Source organism: Aotus nancymaae, unplaced genomic scaffold (assembly GCF_030222135.1).
Source record: "Aotus nancymaae isolate 86718 unplaced genomic scaffold, 86718_ANA_hifiasm-v0.15.2.pri h1tg000011l, whole genome shotgun sequence".
Taxonomy (NCBI): domain Eukaryota; kingdom Metazoa; phylum Chordata; class Mammalia; order Primates; family Aotidae; genus Aotus; species Aotus nancymaae.
Genome location: NW_026988422.1, coordinates 76,948,031 through 76,970,845, shown reverse-complemented (window position 1 = coordinate 76,970,845; position 22,815 = coordinate 76,948,031). Strand labels below are relative to the sequence as shown.

Genomic DNA, 22,815 nt, shown 5'->3' with positions numbered 1-22,815 from the left:
GTGGGGACATTTCAAGTCCTCACTTGCAGCATTTTGAAATGTATAATATACTGTTGTTAGCTCTGGTCACCCTACTCCACTATTGAACATTAGAAGTCATTTCTTCTATCTAACTGTATGTTTGTACCCATGAACCAACCCTCTCTTCATTCTCCCCCTACACACCATTCCCAGCCTCTGGTATCTATCCTTCCACCCTCTACCTCCATGAAACCAATTTTTTTAGCATCCACATATGAGTGAGAACATATGATATTTGTCTTTCTGTGCCTGGTTTATTTCACTTAACATAATAAATTCCAGTTCCATCCCTGTTGCTGCAAATTACATGATTTCAATCTTTTTTAATGGCTGAATAGTAGTAATTCATTATGTATATATATCACATTTCTTTATTCATTTCTCCACTGATAGACACTTAGGTTGACTCCATATTTTGCTGTTGTGAATAGTGCTGCAATAAACATGGGAGTGCAGGTATCCTTTTGATATACTGATTTCTTTTCATTTGGATAAATACCAAGTAGTGGCATTGTTGAATCATAGGACAGTTCTTTTTAGTGTTTTGAGAAATATCCATACTGTTTCCTATAGTGGCTTTATAATTTAAATTCCTACCAACAGGGCACAAGAGTTCCCCTTTCTCGATATCCTCACCAGGATCTGTTATTTTTTGTCTTTTTGATAATAGCCATTCTAACTGGGGTAAGATTATATTTTATTGTGGTTTTGATTTGCATTTCCCTCATGATTAGTGATGTTGAGCATTTTTTCATATGTCTGTTGGCCATTTGAATGTCTTCTTTTGTGAAATGTTTATTTAGGTCCTTTGCCCACTTTTTAGTGCGATTATTTACTTAGTGGGATTATTTATTTAGTGGGATTATTTACGTTTGTTTTCTGTTTTTTTACTGTTGAGTTGTTAGAGTTCCTTGTATATTCTGGATTAGTCCCTTGTTGAAAGGTGATTCATCCTTTTTTAATAATAAACATCACAGAAACAGCTGAAGCTACCTATACAAGTGTTCTTTTCTTTCTTCCTTTCTCTCTTCTTTGAAGTGGCCACTATTCTGAATCTGGTGCTTATTATTTTATATATGTTTTTACATGTTAACTACATATGTATGTCTCCATTATAATGTATAATATTGTTTTGCATTTTTTAACTTTCTGTAATGTTATACTGTGCATATCTTTCCTAAACTTGTAATTATTCACTGCATTATATTTTTGAAATTAATCCTTATTGATATATGTAGCTCTGGTTTTTTCAACTCAACAATCTAACAATATATTATTGTATGAATATACCAAAATTCATTGCTCAGTCCTCCTGTTGATGAAATGTTGAATTGGTTTCAATTTTGTACGCCTTTTCTACTGTTGAATATAATACATGTGCAGAAAAGTACATAAAATATAAGCATACAGTTAAATGGATTCAGATGATGTGATGCTATAAAATATATATTTGATCTTTGATCCTGTATCTGACATACACCTCCCAAAATCCTTAGGCCTCCAAACTGATGTCTTTTTGCATGCTAATGAGTTGACTGATGGCTGGCAGCCTAGGTAGCTTTAGGAAGAAGACTGATCGCCTGAAAGATCAAGGCACAATTAGAGTTGAGACTATCAGCCCCACCCCTCAATCTTTATAGAAGGGAGATGGGCAGACAGCTGGGTTGATCACCAATGGCCATGGCTACATAATGAAGCCTCCATAAAAATCCAAAATAAAAAGGTTTGGAGAGCTTCTGGATAGCTAAACACATGGGGGGTTCCTGGAAGGTGGCATGCCTGGAGAAGGCACAAAAGCTCTGTACCGCTTCCCATTGCCTTGGCTTATCCATCTCTTCATCTATATTCTTTGTAATATCTTTTACAATAAATTGGTAAATAAAATGTAAGTAAGTGTTTTTCTGAGTTCTGTGAGCTGCTCTACCAAATTAATTGAGCCAAAAGAGGAAGGCTCAGGATCTCTAATTTATAAGCAGTTAGACAAAAGCACAGGTAAAACAACTGAAGCTTGCAATTGGCAACTGAAGGTGGAGGCTGGAGGACAGCCCGTGGGATCTGATGCTATCTCCAGGTAAGCAGTATCGGAATAGAACTGTATCTATTCTGCAGAATCCATTGCTTCCTTTGTGGTGGGGAGAAATCTCCACACATTTGATCACAGAAGTCTTCGGCATTGATGACTTTGAGAGTAGAGGAAAAACATGGTTTGAGTTTGAGTTTTTCCACTCTCAGAAGATGGACTGAGCACTCATGTAATCACCACTCAGGCAAACAGCAGCACATTGCAAATGTATCAGAAGCCCTGTGTGTCCTGTCTTGATCCTTTCAGAATCAAATAAGTAGAGTCCCTGTGGGTCTGTCTTTTCTTCCTATTCATTTTCACTCATTGTGTCTTGCCTCCTCATGTGTCTGGTTATCTCTGATTGTGTGCTGGATGCTTTGTTAGGAAGATATTTGCAGAAATGATTTGCAGCCTGAAATGTTATCTTCCTTCAAAGAGCTTTCTGTTTGTTTAGTGTTAGGGCGCAATCATGGCTCACTGCAGCCTTGACCTCCTGGGCTCAAGCGATCCTTCCACCTCAGCCTTTGGAGGAGCTGGAACTACAGGCATGTACTACCATGCCCAGCTAATTATTTTTATTTTTTATAGAGATGAGGTTATGCCATGTTGCCCAGGTGCAGGGTTACCTTAATACACATATAAGGCAGGTAATATTTTACCCTGCGCTACCACAGGGCTTGACACTGAGCTATGTCCACATGAAGAAAGTTACTATGGGACTGTCTTTACTTTGTGGTCCCAGCCAAAGATGTGTGGGTCAGGAGGCATGGTATCAGGGTCTCCATTCTTGGTAGGTTCTGGATTCAGACTTTTGTCCCTCCAGCCTCATGGGGCTTCCAAAACCGAAGCCTCTCAGTCACATCTAGATTGACAAACACTCCCAGAGTGAAAATGGCCATCAGTGCTGGGCTCACAGCTCTGCATTTCTGGGCTTTCCCTGATCTTAGCCTCATAACCCTTCTCTATATAGTTAGCATTTTGAAGAAGTTTTCAGAAAATGTTTTTTCCTTTTTTTTTTTTTTTTACTTTTTAAACTAACTGAGAAAACAGGTTCAAATTATCTTGTTCACCACCATCAGAAGAGAAAATCCAGGATTTTAATTGTAATTATACTAAACCTATAGGTTATTCTGTGAGAATTACCTGTTTTTACTATTCTGGGTCTTCATCCATGAACATAAAATCTCTTTCCATTTATTTAACATTCTGTAATGTTCTTCAGTAAAATGTTCTGGCTATCTCTATAAAGTTCTTGCACATTCTTTTCTTTTCTTTTCTTTTTGAGACAATGTTTTCACTCTGTTGCCCAGACTGAAAGCTTACTGCAGCCTCAAACCCCCAGACTCAAGTGATTTTCCCATCTCAGCCCCCCAAGTAGCTAGGACTAGAGGTATGCACCACCATGACTGGCTTTTTTTTTTTTTTTTTGGCAGGGGACACAGAGTCTCATTCACCCAGGCTGGAGCACAATGGCACAATTATAGCTCACTGCAACCTCCATTTCCCAGGCTCAAGCGATTCTCCCACCTCAGACTCCCAAGAAGCTGGGACTATAGGTATGTGCCACCACACCCAGCTAATTTTTTGTATTTTAGTAGAAACAGTGTTTTACTCTGTTTTCCAGGCTGAACTCGAACTCTTGAGCTCAGAAAATCCATCCACCTCCACCTCCCAAACTGCAAGAATTATAGGCATGAGCCACTTTGCCCAGCCTAATTTTTTTTTTTTTTAATAGAGATGGAGTCTCGCCTTGTTACCCAGGCTGGTCTCAGGCTCCTGGGCTCAAGTGATCTTCCCACCTTGGCCTTCTAAAGTGCTGGGATTATAGGCATGAGCCACCACACCCAGCCATTGCACATTTTTATTAGATTCATTTTTTGTCACCACAATTAATGACATTTTAAAAATGTTTTATAATCATCTGTAGTTTAATATTAAAATTTGGTGATTTCTGGGTATCCATTTGTATCCAGCATCCTTGCTGAGTTCTCTTGTAGATTCTAAAAAGGTGTCTATAGACTCCCTTTGATTCATTTGTAATCATATCACCTATGAAAAATGAGAGTTGTATTTTTCCTTTCTAATCCTTATACATTTGATTTCTTCTTCCTGTCTTGCAGAACTGAATGGTACCTCCAGCACCACGACAAATAGAACTAGTGATGATAGGCTTTCTTGTCTTATTTACGATTTTAAAGGGATGACTCTTAGCATTTCACCATTAAATATAATGTTGGCTAGATGTTTCTGGTAGACTCACTTTATGAAGTTAAGAAATTTCCCTTCTATTCCTAGTTTGATAAGAGTTTATGATGACTACTGAATTATAAAAAATAATTTTCTTGTACCTGCTGAATAATATAAAAAGGTTTTCTCCTTTAATCTGGTAACATGGTGATATTAATAGATGTTCTAATATTTAAACATTTTTATATTTCAAGAAATTTCCAACTATATCATGAGGCCCTATTTTTAATGCATTGATTTGCTATTATTCATTCAAAAGTTTTACATCTGTGAAGGATATTGACCAATAATTTCCCTTCCCCTTATTGTCCTTCTCTGGTTGATATCAAAATTCTACTGGCCTCATAAAATGTGTTGAGAAGTGTTCCCTTTTTTATATTCTATTAGTTTGTATAAAGAAGAGTTCAATCAGTTCTTAAATGTTTAGTATAAGTTGTCTGTAAAGCTGGAATAGTTTTTGAGGGTAGGTTTTTAACTATTGATTCCATTTTTCAGACATCTAAGTGTAGTCAGTTATTTCTTTTTCTTTTTTTCTGGATGTTCTACATTATATATTTCTAGAAAGTTGCCTCTACTGTCCAAGATTTCAAATTTACTGGCATAAAGTTGCTCATTTTAAAATCTCTAATGTCTGCAGTTATGTTCCCCTTTTCATTGCTGATATTCTTTATCAGTGTCTTTTATCTGGTTTGCTTGATCAGTCTTGCCAAGGGTTTCTCTATTTTATTAGTCTAATCGAAAAGCCCCCTTTCTGTTGTATTGGTCTTCCATTGAATCTATGTTTTCCTTCCTTCCTTTCTCCTTCCTTCTCTCCTTCTCTCCCTCCTTCATTCCTCCCTTTCTTCCTTTCCTTCTTCTCTCCCTCCTTCATTCCTTCTTTTTTTTTTTTCTTTTCAAAGAAGAAGGAAGGGTCTTGCTCTGTCATCTAGCCTGGAGTACACTTGGTGCAATCATAGCTCATGGCAGACTCAAACTCTTGGGTTTAAGCAATCCTCACACCTCAGCCTCCAGAGTGGCTAGGACTACAGGTGTATACAGTTAATTGTTTTATTTTTCTGTAGAGACAGGATCTCATTATGTTGCCCAGGCTGGTACACCTGTTGTCTATTTCATTGATTTCTGCTCTTATCTTTACTGTTTCCTTTTTTTAAAATTTTGTTGTGGTTACTCTGCTATTCTTATTTTAACAAATTTATGGTTTTTAGCTCATTTAGTTTTTCTTTTCTAATTATTTAAGACAAATTTTCTTTTAAATTTCTATGCAGCTATATCTTTCAGGTTTTAGAATGTAATGGTTTTATAATTGTTTAGTTCTAAATATTTTTCTAAATTCTCATATTTTCTTTGATCTATGAATTATTTAAAAGGGAAAACACTGGGAGAAATGCTTGATGTAAGTGATGGGGGAACAGAGACTGCAAACCACCAGGCATGTGTGTACCTACGCAACAACCCCGCAGCATGTGCACATATGCTCCAGAGTTTAAAGTACAATTTTTAAATAAAAAGCATATTTTAAATTTCCAGATATAACAAGTCCCAGATACCATTAACCCATACAGCTTCATTTTATGAATTGGAAAAAGTGCAGATACACACACACACACACAAATGTATATGAGTGCAAAACCCGAACAATGATAGGAGTTTTAGGAAAAGTGACTGGGTCAGAATCTGGCAGGGGGACAAAAATCTGACATCTGACAATAGGAGGTGGTCAAGAGAAGAATCTCCCAGGTATAGCTGGGCCAGGGCACAGCCATGTACATCTGTGTGTACCAGTGATGTGTGCATGTATACTTCTCTCCATGTCTGCAGGGCCCTGAGCTGGTGTGGCTTTATGCAGGGAATGCCTCCTCCAGCTGCTCTAGGACTTAACCAGGAAGCCCCAAATTTCTACACCTGCCTCAATACTCAACAAAATTTAATACATCTCAGATGTGAATGATGTCCCCTTAGATATGGAGGCTTGTTCAGGTCACTCTTAAACATCTATATGCAGTGATGGTTTTGTTATGGATTTATAATTTAATTGCATTATGATTAAAGAACTTGATCTCCTTGAAACTGACTCTCCAGTACGTGTTAAGACTTAATTTATTGCCTACTATCTGTTCCACATTTTAAAATCTTCCACATTTTAAAATATGTTCTAAAATTGGTTGATTCAAGATTCTTTTTATGACCATTGCATCTACTTTGCTCACTGTATTGTTCAAATCTACTGTATGTTTTATCTGCTTGATCTATCCATAACTGAAAGAGATCATTAAAAATCTCCCTGTATGACTGTGAATTTATCAGTTTATCTTTGTAAGCCTATTATATTTTGTTTTATATATTTGGAGACTAATTATTAGCTCTATGGAATTTTAAAATTGTCACATTATCCTGGTGAATTGCTCCCTTTATCAATATATGGTAATTTTCTTTATAATAATGCTTTTCAACTTAAAATCAATGGACTGATTTCAGCTTTCTCTTCATTAGTATTTGTCTGGTATATCTTTCTTTAACCTTTTCTTTTAAACTTTCTTGGTGTCTTTAGACATATTTTAGATGTAGCTCAATTTTTAAAAGTCAATCTGACAATCCCTAGTGAGTCTAGTAAACTTATATTTATTGTGATTCTATCATCTTATGTGTGCTTATTACAGCTTGTTCTGATACGCTTTTTGGCTTGATTGAATTTTTATTCTTGTTTTACTCTCTGTTTGGAACTTATACATTATATTTCTGCCTTTTGGAGTTTACACTTAAAATGTCTACATGTATTCTTAAGAGTTTAAATTTATTCATTATCTCTGCTCTTCTTGTGTATAATATATAGAATGCTTTAACTCAGTCTCCAACCACACACACACACACACACACACACACACACACACACCTTACAGAGTACTATTTTCTAGTATTTTAGTGTTGTTTTTAAGCCCATCTGATTAACATTATTACTAATTCTTTATATTATCAATGATTACTAAGATTTTCACATTTTATCAATTTATTTGAGCATCATTCCTTCACACCTTTCACTCCTTCCTTCTTGGTTCACTTTCCTTCTTACATCTTTTAGTAGTTCTTTCAGTAAGAATATATTAGAAACTTTTTTATTTTCCTAATAGAATATTTATTTAACCTTCACTCTTGAAGGATAGCTTAGCTGGTAGAGTATTCCAGGTAGACAGTTCTTTGATTTTATCATTTTAAGACTTTTTTTTTTTCCAATTATCTTCTGCCTTCTATTGTGCTGTTGAGAACTTTATTGTCTGTCTTTTCCCTTGGTTGTTCTTCAGAGTGTTTTTAGAGTGTCTTTTCCCGTAGTTGTTCTTAAAATATTTTCTTTGTCTTGGCTGTTCCAACAAGTTATACCTACTCATGTATACTATGGCATGATCAGGTAAAACTTTATTTATAATACTTTTAAGGCTTATTGTTTTTCCTGAATTCAAAAATTAATTATTTTCAGCAATTCTAGAATTGATAAAAAGCCTATTTTCCTTATCTGAAATATTTATTAGATATGTATTAGAATTTCTGTTTATATTCATCTCTTTATCTCTCTCTTCTGCATTCTAGGTAATTTTTTCTGATCTACTTTCTATTTCATCAATTCTCTCTTTGGTTATGTCTAATTTACTATTTAATCTATCCATTAAGTTTTTTTATGTCAGTGATTGTTTTTCATTTCTAGAATTTCTACTTTGTTTAGATCTGTCGGGTTCATCTATTTTTTTTTAAATGACTAAATCTATTCTATTATTTTATTTGTTTTTCATATGCTTATCATTTAAAGTATAGTCATTTATTTGTATTTTTATAATATTTTAATATTTATATATACAATCTTCATATGCATATCATTTAAAGTATAGTTACTTATATATTATCATTTTTTATGATATTTTATATATATAACATTTATAGTCTCTATCACATAGTTTTAATATTGAAAGTTCTTATGGGAAATGGTCTTGCTACTTGTTGACTTTCCTAATCTATATTAAGGTGGGTTATTTCTTCATTTGTTTTGTAATTTTAGATTATCAGCTCATGTTCATCAAGATTTTAACTATAGGAATTGTGCTGAGCCTAAGTTGGAGACATACTCCTCCTGAGAGGTTTGGGGCTTGTTCTGATCTTGCTTCTGCCAGATATTTCAAGGTTATTACTTGCTCAGCACTAATGTTATTTGACTCTTCAGCTTGGGAGTTCCAAGAGCATGTAGGTATTATAAATTCAAACTCTAAACCTGTTCCAAGATAGGCCCCCGTTTACTAATTCTCAAAGGAGACTATAAATCTTTCTCCCAGTTCCCAAACTGAGACAGATACCCTTCTTTGTCACCTCTATATAAGAATGTATTCTTTCCAAACCACCCTTTTACCAAGTGTATAGCCTTTCAAGGGCTCTGGCCTTTTGCTAGGGATAACTCAGCTCCAACTCCCTGCCTGGATAGTCCCGAGACGTCATCTCCTTTCCTTGTATGGGCTTTAAAACTCTAGCCCCGGCCTGGCGCGGTGGCTCACGCCGGTAATCCCAGCACTTTGGGAGGCCGAGGTGGGTGGATCACAAGGTCAAGAGATGGAGACCATACTGGCCAACATGGTGAAACCCCATCTTTACTAAAAATACAAAAAATTAGCTGGGCATGGTGGTGCGTGCCTGGAGTTCCAGCTACTTGGGAGGCTGAGGCAGGAGAATTGCCTGAAACCTGAAAACGAAAGTTGCAGTGAGCCAGGATCACGCCACTGCACTCCAGTCTGGTGATAGAGCGAGACTCTGTCTCAAAAAAATAAAAATAAAATAACTCTAGCCCCTAAGTTACTGAGACAAGCAACACCCCCATCACAGGACTACTTATATGCTTACCACTCTGGTTCTCAATCCCACTTCGTTTTTGCCCCTTTCATTCTTATAAAGTTAGCTCTAAATTAAAAATCACCTTTATTACATTTCATCCAGCACTTCTAGTATTTTAAGTGGGATGGTTTTCAGGGTATCTAGACTATCAGATTGCTAGAAAGGGAAGTCTATACGGCTCTTGCCTTTTTGTGCCTTTTCTTTTGATTATATAAGAGAGACAGCTCAATTAGCTACTGCTATTTTTAAACTATTTATTATAGTTTCTTATTATCTGTGAGGAAGGTAGGAACACTGTGGACTGAAGTTTTCTACAAGTAATCATCATCTTGTATGGGAATGAGAAAGCGTAGACGATAATGGGAAGAGACCACTAAAGTTATGATGAATTATGAAGAGATATCATGTGTAATAAATATCTTGAATTCAAAACCAAGAATTATCTTGAATTCAAATTCTAGAAGGTCCCCTGTAATTAAAACCTATAGTGTACAACATAAAGACAATGAAGAAATCAAATGGTTTCTAGAAATAGAAAATCTTTTTGGTGCTGAAAAGATCTACTTTTTGAAGTGAAAAAGAAGAAAGAAGTTATCTTTCAAGAAGATTCTAAAAGAAGAAAAAAATGCTAACCATCTTGGTAGTTAGAAAACATATCGCTCCAGGCACAGTAATAAATAGTTTCTAATCAGAAAAAAACATAGAAAAGATTACCATGGAACACTTAACATGGCAGAACAGACACAAGTTGGTAAGAAAAGGAACAAGAATGCTTTAAATAGAATGAAAGGCTTAGTATAAAATTAGATTTTTATGAGGAAAATAAAGGGCTTATAGAAACGGACAACATGAATAAGAGACATTCTGAATGTTCAAGAGAGAACAACAGAAACAGAGACCCATTGAAAACAAACTTGGAAGATTTAGAAATTGAAAGGGTAACATTTGTACATTGTTCTTAAGGACAGAAATGCTCCCAATTTGCCCTGCCTTCTGCTTGTCCTTCAGGACAGCATCTAGCAGCTCCCCAAGGCTGCTACTGCCACGGGGCCAGCAGTACTTTTCCACTTTCTCGGTAGTGGGCCGGGGGAGCTACAGATAATGCAATAGAGAAACCATTACTAAGGCAAGATGACAAAAGGTGAGATTCCAATCTCAGAGGCCAAGAACTCAGACCTGGAGAGACAGACAAATGATGAGAATTAAGGAGCCCTTCGAAGGCTTTTACAAGTGACAAGCTGGTATTTTTCTATTTTGGGTATAAAAATAAACAAAACAGAAATCCCTATCTCCATAGAGCTTCCATTCTAGTAGGGGATAACAGACAATAAACCCAACAAATCAATAAACTATATACCATATGGAGAAAAACAAAGCAGGAAAGGTGAACTTGAAAAGGACCTTAAGGTGTCATGTCAACCATTGGCTCCTTTTATTCAAAAATACCACTTCCGTTCTAACCATATGACCGTCAGTTCTCCAAATCTGCATATGTGCATAGACTGTGTGTGTGTGTGTGTGTGTGTGTGTGTGTGTTTAAAGTGTTTCCTTACCATGATATTTATTAGACCTCAACAGAATTACTCATTTTTAACCATATGGAAGCAACTGACCTAAAAGCGACTTGACACTGATTCAAAAGAATATATTTCTGCCAGTTTTCAGTTTCACAGGAACACACATATGGAAGCTTGCTTACCTTAGTGAAAGCTCGGTAACATAAGCCACACAGCTCCACCAGGTAGGCCAGAGTGAAGACAGCATTCTGAATTACAAAGCTGAGCAGTTTTGAAAATGGTTCCAACAAACTCTGCAATGAGATTGGGGCCAAATAAAGTCAATTGCTGATCACTTCATTGAAAAAAAAAGTATTAAAGTCTTATGATACTTTAACTAATGGAATCACTTTTTATTAATTTTAAAATGTGTTACCAGGTGGCTCCTGTAGCAACCCCATTGGTCTAATAAAAACAGAACCGCACCTTCAGTCAAAGGCTTAAAGAACAGGATCAAATCATTTCATTGCTCAAAAAGACATTCATTTTTCCATGTGGCATCATTTATAAACTTACCTAACTACAACCCTGTCTTCATGTCCACCCTAAGCAATCAAGAGTGTGAGGTTTGCAATAGGATCTTACACTTTATTTTCAGAACATTTAAGTTTTTATGAGTTCATCATATTCAGATCTGGAAGCCTGTCTTCTAGGTTAAGTAGCGCAAACCATCCTTGCATGTAAGCACTAAAGTACTATAACTTAGATAAAATTCATTACAACCTAGCCTGCTGCCAGTGTTTATCAGGAAGGCATAGTCTGTTTCAGTTTCTACCCCTCAATCGGTAGAATTGAGGTAGAACTGACCCACAAAGGGTCAGTTTTAGTTCTATATGCTTTCTTAAGTCATTTAGAAACATTTATGGAGTACTTATTGAGTGTCAGATGGATGCTTTCATATAGTTTATCTTATTCAAATTTCTCATAACTATCCCAGGAGACAGTGTATTATAATATAGGTAATGACACAAGCACTAAATTCTGACACAAGGCATTTCACACTCTAGCTTACTGTGATAAGTGATTTAATCTCTCTGGAACTCGGTTTTCTCCTCTGTAAAACGGGGATAATAATGGCTTCCACCTCATTAGGGTGCAAATTATGAGAATTAAAGTAATATATGTAAAGCACTTGGTACCAGTAAGCTCTCCATCAGTGTTAGCTATGATCTTCATTATTAACCTTCTGAAGCTTTAGTATCTGTTCCTACTCTGCAGCTTAGGCAGTTAAGTAGACAAGCAATCTGCCTAAGGCCATACAGGTATGAAGTAGAATTCAAAGCCAAGTTCCAGGGCAATTTTCCAGAGGTAGAATTGTTCTGCAGAGAAGATAGGATTTTAACTGGACTCCAAAACACTTCCACGCCATGATTTTCACTACTTCTCAATATCTACAGTGCTTGCTATCTGGTTTTCAAAAGTAAGACAGGTTCAATGTCAAACTCAAGATACGTAGGAAAGGACGGATGAGGAAATAAAAATCATCCAGAGTCCTACCGCCTCATGATTACATTTTTATACTCAGTAGAAATATTATACATATACAATCTTATATTTTGTTTTTTAGTAACTTAGTATAAGAAATTCCCAGTGCCATTTAATTCTTCATAATCATCCATTTTAATGGCCACAAAGCCACATTTTACTATAAATAATACCCCAATAAATATATTTTACATGAAATTAGCATTTGTATTTTCTTCCTTGAATAGATTCCCAGAAAAAGAATGACTAAATCAAAGGATATGAGCATATTCGAGGTTCTTTTTTCTTATTGATACGAAAATGAATGTACTCTGTATTAGTTGCCCTTGAAGACAGGAATTCTGTTTTTTACTTATTTATATTCCCCACAGAAATCTATGTGATGCTTCCCATATAGAACATCTTAAAGAAACTCACAGAAATAGTCCTAATGATTCATTATTCTTTGCTCCATATAAATGCTATTGCCTTGAGGTCAGGTGTGGTGGCTCATGCCTGTAATCTCAGCACTTTGGGAGGCCAAGGTAGGCAGATCACTTGTGGTCAGGAGTTTGAAATCAGCCTGGCCAACACGGTGAAACCTCAGCTTTACTAAAAATACAAAAATTAGCCAGGCATTGTGGCACATGCCTGTAGTCTCAACTACTTGGAAGGCTAAGGCAGGGAGAATTGCTTGAACCTAGGAGGCGGAGGCTGCAGTGAGCCAAGATGACGCCACTGTACTCCAGCCTGGGCAACAAAGCAAGACTCCATCTAATATATACATACATATATATATATATATATATATATATATATATGCTATTGTCTTGAAACATTGACAATAGATGAATGGAACGGGAATGTCTCATGTTGCACTTAATGTATCCTTATTGGTCAAAAAGAGAAGCCTGAATTCAAGCCTATATGGAAACTTGCTCTTGTATCTAGAAGAGCAGCATAATTATGGGGCAATATGGCCCCAAAGGACCTATGTCGAAGTCTCAAATCTTCTACTAACCAGCTGTGTGACCCTGGTCAAGACACTTCATCTCTCTGAGTCTATTTCCTCATCTGTAAATGAGCAGACTGAACCCAGTGATATCTTTGTAACTTTCTAGCATAAACCATGAGTCTATGAAAGCACAGTCAAGTTAAATAGTTGCAGGACAGATGCATCATTGGTATATTAAACAGTAATTACAAGTTATAGCAACACCAACTATTGCACCACTGCATAGAATGCAGCCCGGAAATAGAGCTTGGAAGACAAAAGTGAATGACACACGGTGCAGAATTTCTTGAAGCTTGTGGTCTCCTTGGGACCACTTCAGGACAATGTAAGTGCTACTATAGAGAGCTCTATCAAATACTGTGGGAGCTGATACAGGAGAAAGTTGCTACGGATAATATCAACATCTTTTTTCATTAAATGGAACTTTGAAGAATGAGAAGGAGTTCACCACACCAACAAGGCCATAAAGCATTTCAGGCAAAGGAAATGGCCTAAGCAAAGGCAAGGAAGTATTAAATTGAATAAGATTATATATCTGAAGCATTAAGCACAATGTCTGCCATATGATAACAAACAGTGACTGTTGTTTCAATGATGATGATAATGCTGATTCTGAAAGTGGATAGGAGGAATGGATGAATGAGACATGTAGCCAAAGATTACACTGGAAAGGTAGGCTGGAGAGTTATGAAGTAACATGTTAGATGCCACATTAAGGAATCTGGGCATCATCCTGAAAGAAATGAGGCATTATCAGAGATTTTAAAGCAAGGAACCAATACAATAAGATCCTGTTTAGAAGGACAACCTAGTTAGTAGTATGGGGGGTGGATTGGTGGGCATGGCCCAGGGCTAGCAGGACCAATGACGAACCATGACCTTGTGAAGTATTAAACAGAGCTCTTTACACAAGGCACTGACCCAGCATGAGGAGAGAGAAGGAGGCTGAAAGGGAAGCATTCAGTATGCAATAACTATGTCTTCAGTATTGCTACAAGCCTATCTCTTTAGGTTAAAAAATAACTGACTAACCAATTGGTTATGTTTTTCTGAACATACATACCCTTGTAGCATTGGTAGAGGGGATCTTCAAGAGGCAAATCATAATTCTCAAACTGGAATCTAAAGAACACTGTGAATAAATATGAAAAAAAGTAAAGATCAGTTTTCACCTTAATATGCCTTTTGCCTCAAATATGTCCTGAAAACATTTATTTTAGCAAAAGGAAAAATCTGAAATATGACTGCTTCTCTACAGTTTCCCATGACCTAATATCTTTGTTGAAAAAAATTATTCTCATGTTGAAACAATTTTAATTAAACAATTATACAATATTAAATAATTAAATGCAGCTCCTAAACTATTTTCAAAGATATAGCCCTAAAAATTAATGAGATAGACAGTTGAATAGAGAGATGGGTGGGTGGGTGGATGGGTGGATGGGTGGATGGATGGATGGATGGATACACAATGAACAGAAATTGTTGGGTAGATATTAAATGTATCTAACTCTAAAGAGAAACACCTATTTGTGAAAGGCCATTTTAGGAAAAAACAAAAAAAACTTCTTAGATCTATTTGCAAAACCCATTAATCCACGTAAGAACCAGTTTTATCTGCCCTTTCTCTGCTATGAAGCAACATGACAGAAACCCGAGAAAATGCAGTAAAATTTCTACAAAAGAAAATCATGCCTTACCTATCTCTTTGAGTTCTATATTGACAAGATTCCACATCAAAATGTACTTTTTAAAACTGAGTTTACTAGGATTGGGAGAAAATGTTACAGCAAGAATAAACAATGATATGATTTAACTTTATAAACAGATCACAATAGCAGGCTATGGTTAAATTTCCGCAGCTGCGTACATACACATTAACCTCTTCAAAACAGTACAAACTAAGCCAGGGGTTTTCCAAGTGGAGTCCCAGAACCAGCAGCTAGAAACGTGCTAGAATGCAAATCCTCAAGCCCCACACCTCCTGAATCAGAAACTCCCAAATCAGGCCCAGTAAGCTGTGTTTCAGCAAGTCCTGCAGGGACACTGATGCACACTGATGCTTGTGATCTGCTTCTATAAACTGATGAAAACAAACTATAGTAGGTTTCAGTGGCTTATTATTTTCCCCAGAGATTAAGAGCAAAGGCAGAAGATGATCAGAGGCAGTGCCCAGATCTGCCCTAGCGGGGCAAATTCTTACACAAATTCTGAAAGTATTTCACAAGTGCCTTCTAAGGTAACCACTGGGGTCTATCTAATCTGCTCGATACTCATCGGAATTGATGTGACATTTACATTACTTTAAACCAAAGGCTGAAAACTGGCTGCTCATCAGGCCCCCACAGTGATTTAAAAATCAGAAAATGTCATTTTGTGAAAAAAAGGGAAGACAGATAACCTGGGGCCTGCGTTCTCACAGAACAACGATCAGCAGGTGTGAGTAGCCGCTGACCTCATAGGACTGGCACATTCTAGTTCCCAGCGGTCTCAATTATGCTTATTATCTTATCTCCTTTATTAATCCTGTAGGCAGGGTCCTATGGTCAGGGCTGATAGTCACAAATCAGGCACACCACTTGTTTACAGCTGGCAACACTTGTCACTCTTCTGTGCTCAAGTGAAATCTTCTGACAGTCACGTCGGCACACAGGCATTTAAATGTGCCATACCTCATACCATCCCTTCTCTTAGCATGTGCGGCTCTTTAGCAGTGAAGCCCTGATTGGTTCTCGGGTCCTAGGAGGCTCCATGTGCTTAAAATTTGTGCACTCAGTTTCCTATGTGTCGATGTACGATAGCTATACAGATACACAGTTTCAAAGTACTGACCCTCCTTGCTTGGATTTATTCAGCTACTCCAGATCTGTGGGCAAACAAGGATCATAGACCCTAAGAGGTGGTAAATATCCCTCCTCCACACTCCTGCTTCTCACTGTGACTCCAAGCTCAAAGGGGCACATGCTGAGCTAAAGGTCCCTGAATTATACCGTGTAGACCTATTAGCAGTATCTGCCCTTTTGGAAAAATGTATTATCACAGGTGGTTAATCTTTAACAAATATCTTACGTACACATCATACTCATTGTAGAAGTGGAGCTACTAATATGTACCCTCGCTTGTAAGATCAACAAGTGATTCTTTTGTTTTTCTATCAGAATTTTTTTTATTTTTATTTTTTTTTATATTTTTGAGACAATGTCTCACTCTGTTGCCCAGGATGGAGTGCAGTGGCACAAACATGGCTCATTACAACCTCAACTTCCCAGACTCATGCAATCTTCCCACCTCAGCCTCCCAAGTAGCTGGGACAACAGGTGCATGCCATCATGCCTGGCTAATTTTTAAATATTCTCTATTTGTTTACTTATTTTTGAGACAGAGTCTCTCTCTGTCATCCAGGCTAGAGTACAGTGGTGCAATCATGACTCACTGCAGCCTCAACCTCCTGGGCTCAAGCAATGAGCCCACCTCAGCCTCTCAAGTAGCTGGGACTACAGGTGTCACCATGCCCAGCTATTTTTTTTAAGAGACAGAGTCTCACTATATTGCCTAGGCTGTGGTTTTTAAAATCTTTCATACAGATGACATCTCGCCATGCTCCCCAGACTGGTCTCAAACTCCTGGGTTCAAGCGATCCTTCCATCTCTGCCTCTCAAGGTGTTGGGATTACAGGCATGAGGCGCTATGCCCTGACTGATTCATTTTGTTGCCAGTTAAATGCTTCTGTGATCTGCACAGAGAAAGCACAAAAAACCTCATGGCGCAGGTCAGGTCCAAAGCCAGCAAGGCCACTGCCAGCCACCTCCCCATACCCTGTTCTAGAGACATGAATGCCTTCAACTCACCCCTGTCGTAGAAGAGCAAAAAGAGTCTGTTAGTGAAACAGACACTGGACTGTGAGTCAGAAAACCTCTGTTCTGATCTTCACATTGCCACCACTGCATTGTTTCCGGAAGCTACACTACCTCTCTGAATTTGCAGAATTCTTTTCGAAAATGAGGGCATTGGAAAGGATGATCTTTTTAGGTTTCTTCCAGCTCTAACAGTATTGGCTTCTTAATTGCATTTACTGGGCTTCTGTTTTCGATGATCCTTGGGCCACTAGATTTCCAGGTAGGTAACTGTGTGTATATTTTTGGGGATGGTATGGTAGAGAGGGTTAACAGTCAAGCAGAAATAGCATCATTCACAAACACAGCAATCACTTCCCTTTAGATAATTCTCTAAAATTGAAACTTTATATGTCTGGGCTGCTCTTGGACAAAACTATTTATTTACTTACTTATTTAATATCTACCAGAGAAAAATAGCTGGATAAACACCATCTACTTATGTATTTCTAGCTGTTGTTGTTTTTTTTTTTATCAGCTGGAAACATGCATATTTATAATCAGCAAGCAAAATGCTCACTCTGCATTCCTGACATTCCCTAAGAGAGGACAGAACAACCCAAATAAGCCTCCTCACTCATGGCCGACGGAGGTTTCTCATTGTCCTTTGCAATACATTAAATCACCCAAGGCTCAGCTGCTTGTGTTGTTCTCTGTAAATAAACAGTCTGAAAATGGTAAGAAATTAACTGAAAATGAAATCTTCAGCTCAGCTTACCTTCAGAGGTAAAACACAAGGCAACTTGGCAAAAAATGTTTGAAACTGGTTGCTGATTGTGGTCCAGAGGCTACTAGGAGAATCCATAGGCAAAGCTTCCATGAAGGTTGCAATGTTTTCCAAACAGCGTATCATAGCACCCCCTGCTGGTAAATTCTTTTTGTTATTTAGACCCTAAAAACACAAAAGCATAGGCAATCAACTGCTGAAATAGCACGGGAATGCATAGCGCTATTTGGTGCAGGTCAGTTTAAAAGTCATATCTTCAGGCTATAAACGTGTTCAGTGCCAACTACATAGGCCAAACCCTGCGATAGACTGGAGGAATATCATGAAAAATTGACAAGTTCAGACAAACTTAAGGGGGAAAATTGGTGAGAGGTGAAATGTGAGCAAGAAATAGGAAACAGTTTCCAAGGTGCTCCATTGTGGTTCGGTGCTAAGAAAATAATAAATGAAGCTCACTGGAAATAATCCCCAGCACAAAGACTGAGCATAGAATTACAGGAGCAGCAGCTTTCTTTCTAACAGTGAGCGTCGCCCACAAGCAAACCGTGAGCGCTGACCTGCAGCGGCGCTGAGACTTGAACCCATGTCTCTTGATCCAGTGCCCATAGCTCCACCCACCACTCTGCCCTTGGAAAACTGGGTTGTTCTGTGGAGGCAAGGTCACGACTTAGCTGGGGGTGTGGAGAAGCTTTCAAGGAAGAGTAAATCCATGCAAAGCAGCAATGTCCAACTGACACTTTTCTATGCAATTCTATTTCTTAATTAAATTTTTAAAATTTAAATTATTTTAAATTTTAGCATTTTATATTATTTTTCTTTTGAGTTGGGGTATCTTTCTATTGCCCAGCTTGGAGCATAGTGTAGCGATCACAGCTCACTGCAGCCCCCAACTCCTGAGTTCAAGTGATCCTCCCCTCTCAGTCTCCTAAGTAGCTGGGACTACAGGCATGTGTCACCACCCCGGCTAATTCTTTTTATTTTTATTTTATAGAGATGGGGGTCTTGCTATGTTGCACAGGCTGGTCTTGAGCTCCTGGCCTCGAGCAATCCTCCTGCCTCAGTCTCCCAAAGTGCTGGGATTATAGGCATAAGCTACTGGACTCAGCCCTTAGCATTTTAAATTTTTAATATATATTTTCAATTCAAAAATTGTAGATTTCATTTTAAAATTAAATAACACTGAAATCCTTTCTCAGCAGTACCCTGTGGCATGACTCAAAGAAACACAACCCACAGTTGTGCTGGGGCTTAGAGTTTCGGTTGGGGCTTAGGGTGTCACTAAAGGAAACCCACCTCCAGGAGCTGACTGAGGGCCGCGATGGAGCTCAGCTCATTGAAGTCCATCAGAGATGAGGCTAAGGTCCGTAAAAAAGTCCCATCTGGAAAGTCAACAATCAGATTTAGTGTTTGAGTGTCTGGGACGAGCCAAATTTGTGGCGTCTGGATCCTCAGAGGATGAGTTACCTTTGATGGTGCTTTGGAACAGCTGTGGGAAGATGCCGTTGGGGGCCAGCTGATGGAAGAGGCAGCGCAAGAACTGCTTGGCTACCCCTGCTGCATTGCCGGGAACCATCATGCTGGAGTGGAATGGGGAGGAGAAAAGGCAAGAGGTCATGGGCCAGGGAGCATGTGTTTAGGTATTCACTTAGAATTCAAACATCTGCACACCATTCCTCTTATGAGATATCTCACTGTCATGTTCATCAGTGAAATGAAATATTCTACTCAAAGCTAATCTCTGTTAACAATAACTTTTTAGAAAGAGAGAACCATGAAATGCCAGAGTAGTCCCAGACATGTTCCAGGTCCCATAATGTACTCATGAAAGTTATAAGGCCCAGAGAGAAGAGGTAACATACAAAGGTCACATGGTCGCAGAAGGACAGAGTCCTTCTGCATAGAGAAATGCAAGTTAAAACTATAATGAAATACCCATTACACACCCACCAGAATGATTAAAATTAAAAAGATCAACAATGCCAAAGTTGGGCAAGAATATGAAACAACCAGAAGTCTCATCCATTGATGATGGTAATATAAAATGGCATAACCACTTTAAGAGAAGTTCCAGTAGTTTCTTTTAAAATTAAACATATACCTATCCTGTAACCCAACAACATCATCCCTAGATATCTTACCCAAAAGAAATAAAAACACTTGTTTTAAAAAGGGCTTTCATAAGAATGTTGACAATAGCTCTATTTTTAAAAGCCCCAAACAAAAACAACCTAGAAGTCCTTCAATAAGAAAATAAAAAAGCAAACTATGGGATACAATTCAGCCTTGAAAAGGAAACAAATTTCTAATAAAAGCAGCAACATGCTGGGCACAGTGGCTCAAGCCTGTAATCCCAGCACTTTGGGAGGCTGAGGCGGGCAGATCATGAGGTCAAGAAATCAAGACCATCCTGGCCAACATGGTGAAACCCCATCTCTACTAAAAAAATACAAAAATTAGCTGGGCGTGGTGGTGTGCGCCTGTAGTCCCAGCTACTCAGGAGGCTGAGGCAGGAGAATTGCTTGAACCTCGGAGGCAGAGGTTGCAGTGAGCCAAGATTGTGTCACTGCACTCCAGCTTGGCACCTGGCGACAGAGTGAGACTCTGTCCGCCCCCCCAAAAAAAAAAAAAGCAGCAACATGGATAAATCTCAAAAACATCATGCTGAATAAAAGAAGTTAGACACAAAAGAGCAGACGGTAGGATTCTATTGACAGGGAGTCTAGAAGGGGCAAAATTAATCCATGTGGAAAAAATATCACAACAGTGTTTGCCTCTATGGAAGTAGAGATTCTCTGGAAAGGTTCATGGGAGAACTTTCTGGGAATAATGGTAATGTTCTATATCTTGACAGGGGTTTGGAATATACAGTTATATGCATTTGACAAAACTCAAGAAATGAACACTTAAGATTTGTGTACTTCGTTGTATGTAAATTTTACAAAAGAAACAACCACAATCAATGTACAATATGGTGAGTATAGTTAACAACAATATATTGTATACTTAAAATTTGCTGAGAGTAGATTTCAAACGTTCTCACCAAAAAATAAAAAGATAACTACATGAGGTGATGAATATGTTAATTAGCTTGACTGTGGTAATCATTTCACAATGTACACATCTATCAAAACATCACATTTATGCCTTAAATATATATAAATTTTATTTCTTAATTATACCTCAATAAAGCTGGAGGAAAAAAGAAACAATGGTACAAAAAAATGAACTTGAGTTAATGCTAACTTTGCAGAAGTATGTAGGGGAAAATATATTCTAATATCTGAAATTTACTCTGAAATACATCTAAGAAATGATAGATGGATAAATGGTTAGATACATGATAAGAAAACAAAATATTTGTTTTAAAATCTAGGTGATAGGTATATAAATGTTCACTGTATAATTCTTTCAACTTTGCAGTATATTTAAAATCTTTCATAAAAAAAAGTTAAGAAAAAAAGTTTTTAAAAAAGCCATTCATCGAATAGAGCATAAGAAATAAAAACAAAGATCCCTAAAGATGTAAGTTATAGAAATGCAATGTCAACAATAATATTATCTTATGTTTGTAGGACCTGTTACAGTTACACTATCATATACATTCTATCCTCTGGGTCCACAGAAAATACCCCTGAGGCACAAGAAGGCATAGATTAGTATCTCACTTTTACAGATTAGTATCTCTCTTTTACAGATGAGGAAACTAAAGCAGAGAGATCAGTGTGGCCAAAGTCACAGACAGCATCTGTTCCTGCTCTCCTCTGGTTCTTCCTCCCCAATGCAGTCAAAGTAGCCTTTCTACGTGCTACACACACACACACACACACAGGCACATGCACGCACGCACACACCTTGCTGCTTACAAATTCTTCACTGGCTTCCCACTGCTGCTAGAAGGAAGCCCAAAATATTTACTGTGGTTTATAAGTCATGCACAAGCTGGTAGTCAGACTCAGCAAGCTCTTGCATCTCTGTGCTGTGGTTATACTGGCTTTTTCATAGTTCCTCCTACACACTGTTCTTACCATGCTCTTTCCATAACTATGTGTATATTAAGTTAAACTCCTTTTTTCTTTTTTTTTTTTTTTTTTTTTTGAGACGGAGTTTCGCTCTTGTTACCCAGGCTGGAGTGCAATGGCGCTATCTCGGCTCACCGCAACCTCCGCCTCCTGGGTTCAGGCAATTCTCCTGCCTCAGCCTCCTGAGTAGCTGGGATTACAGGCACGCGCCACCGTGCCCAGCTAATTTTTTGTATTTTTAGTAGAGACGGGGTTTCACCATGTTGACCAGGATGGTCTCGATCTCCTGACCTCGTGATCCACCCGCCTCGGCCTCCCAATAAACTCCTTTTTTCATATCTTAGTTTAAATATCACTTCTTAAGGGAAGCCCTTCCCTCCTTCTCCCCTCCTCTACCACTATCAAGACCAGACTGGGACCGCCTGTTACACCCACTCACACCATCAGCTCTCATCCAGGCTTGCTCATCTCAGCAAATGCCATGCCCGCCCACCCAGTTGTTTAGAACAAAACTTGGGAGCCATTCTTGCCTCCTCACTTTCTCTTATACCCAACATCCAATTTAGCAGCAAATTCTATTGGCTCTACTTTCAAAATATTTCCTAAATATATCCTTAATGTGACTACCTCTCACCACCTTAGACCAAGCCACTAACCTCTCACCTGCACCACTAACACAGTCATCACACTGGTCCCCTGCTTAACTTTTTACCCCCTCCCCATAATCTAATTTCAACACAGAAGCCAAAGGGATCCTTTAAAATTTTTTTCCTTAAAAAAGATTTATTTTATTGTGTTAAGAACACTTAACATGAGAACTATCCTCTTAACAAATGTTTGTGTACAATACATTACTGTTGACTGTAGGTGGAATGCTATACAGCATATCTTCAGAGCTCATTCATCCAGCTTGACTAAAACTTCATGCCCCTTGATTAGTAACTAGAG

At 37.9% G+C, this 22,815-nt stretch overlaps 1 protein-coding gene across 15 annotated transcripts in view; it reads right to left on the bottom strand.

Annotated features, from left to right (window-relative positions):
- Positions 1-22,815, bottom strand: part of UNC79 (unc-79 homolog, NALCN channel complex subunit) — a 272,118-nt gene that overhangs the window by 35,750 nt on the left and 213,553 nt on the right. For all 15 annotated transcript variants that reach the window (XM_064375185.1, XM_064375187.1, XM_021675722.2 and 12 more), the window contains 5 exons: positions 19,313-19,425; positions 19,142-19,227; positions 17,840-18,013; positions 14,292-14,360; positions 10,893-11,003 (listed from right to left, as the gene is read on the bottom strand). In XM_064375185.1, coding sequence (XP_064231255.1) covers positions 10,893-11,003; positions 14,292-14,360; positions 17,840-18,013; positions 19,142-19,227; positions 19,313-19,425 — 553 coding nt within the window. The remainder of the gene's footprint in view (positions 1-10,892; positions 11,004-14,291; positions 14,361-17,839; positions 18,014-19,141; positions 19,228-19,312; positions 19,426-22,815) is intronic.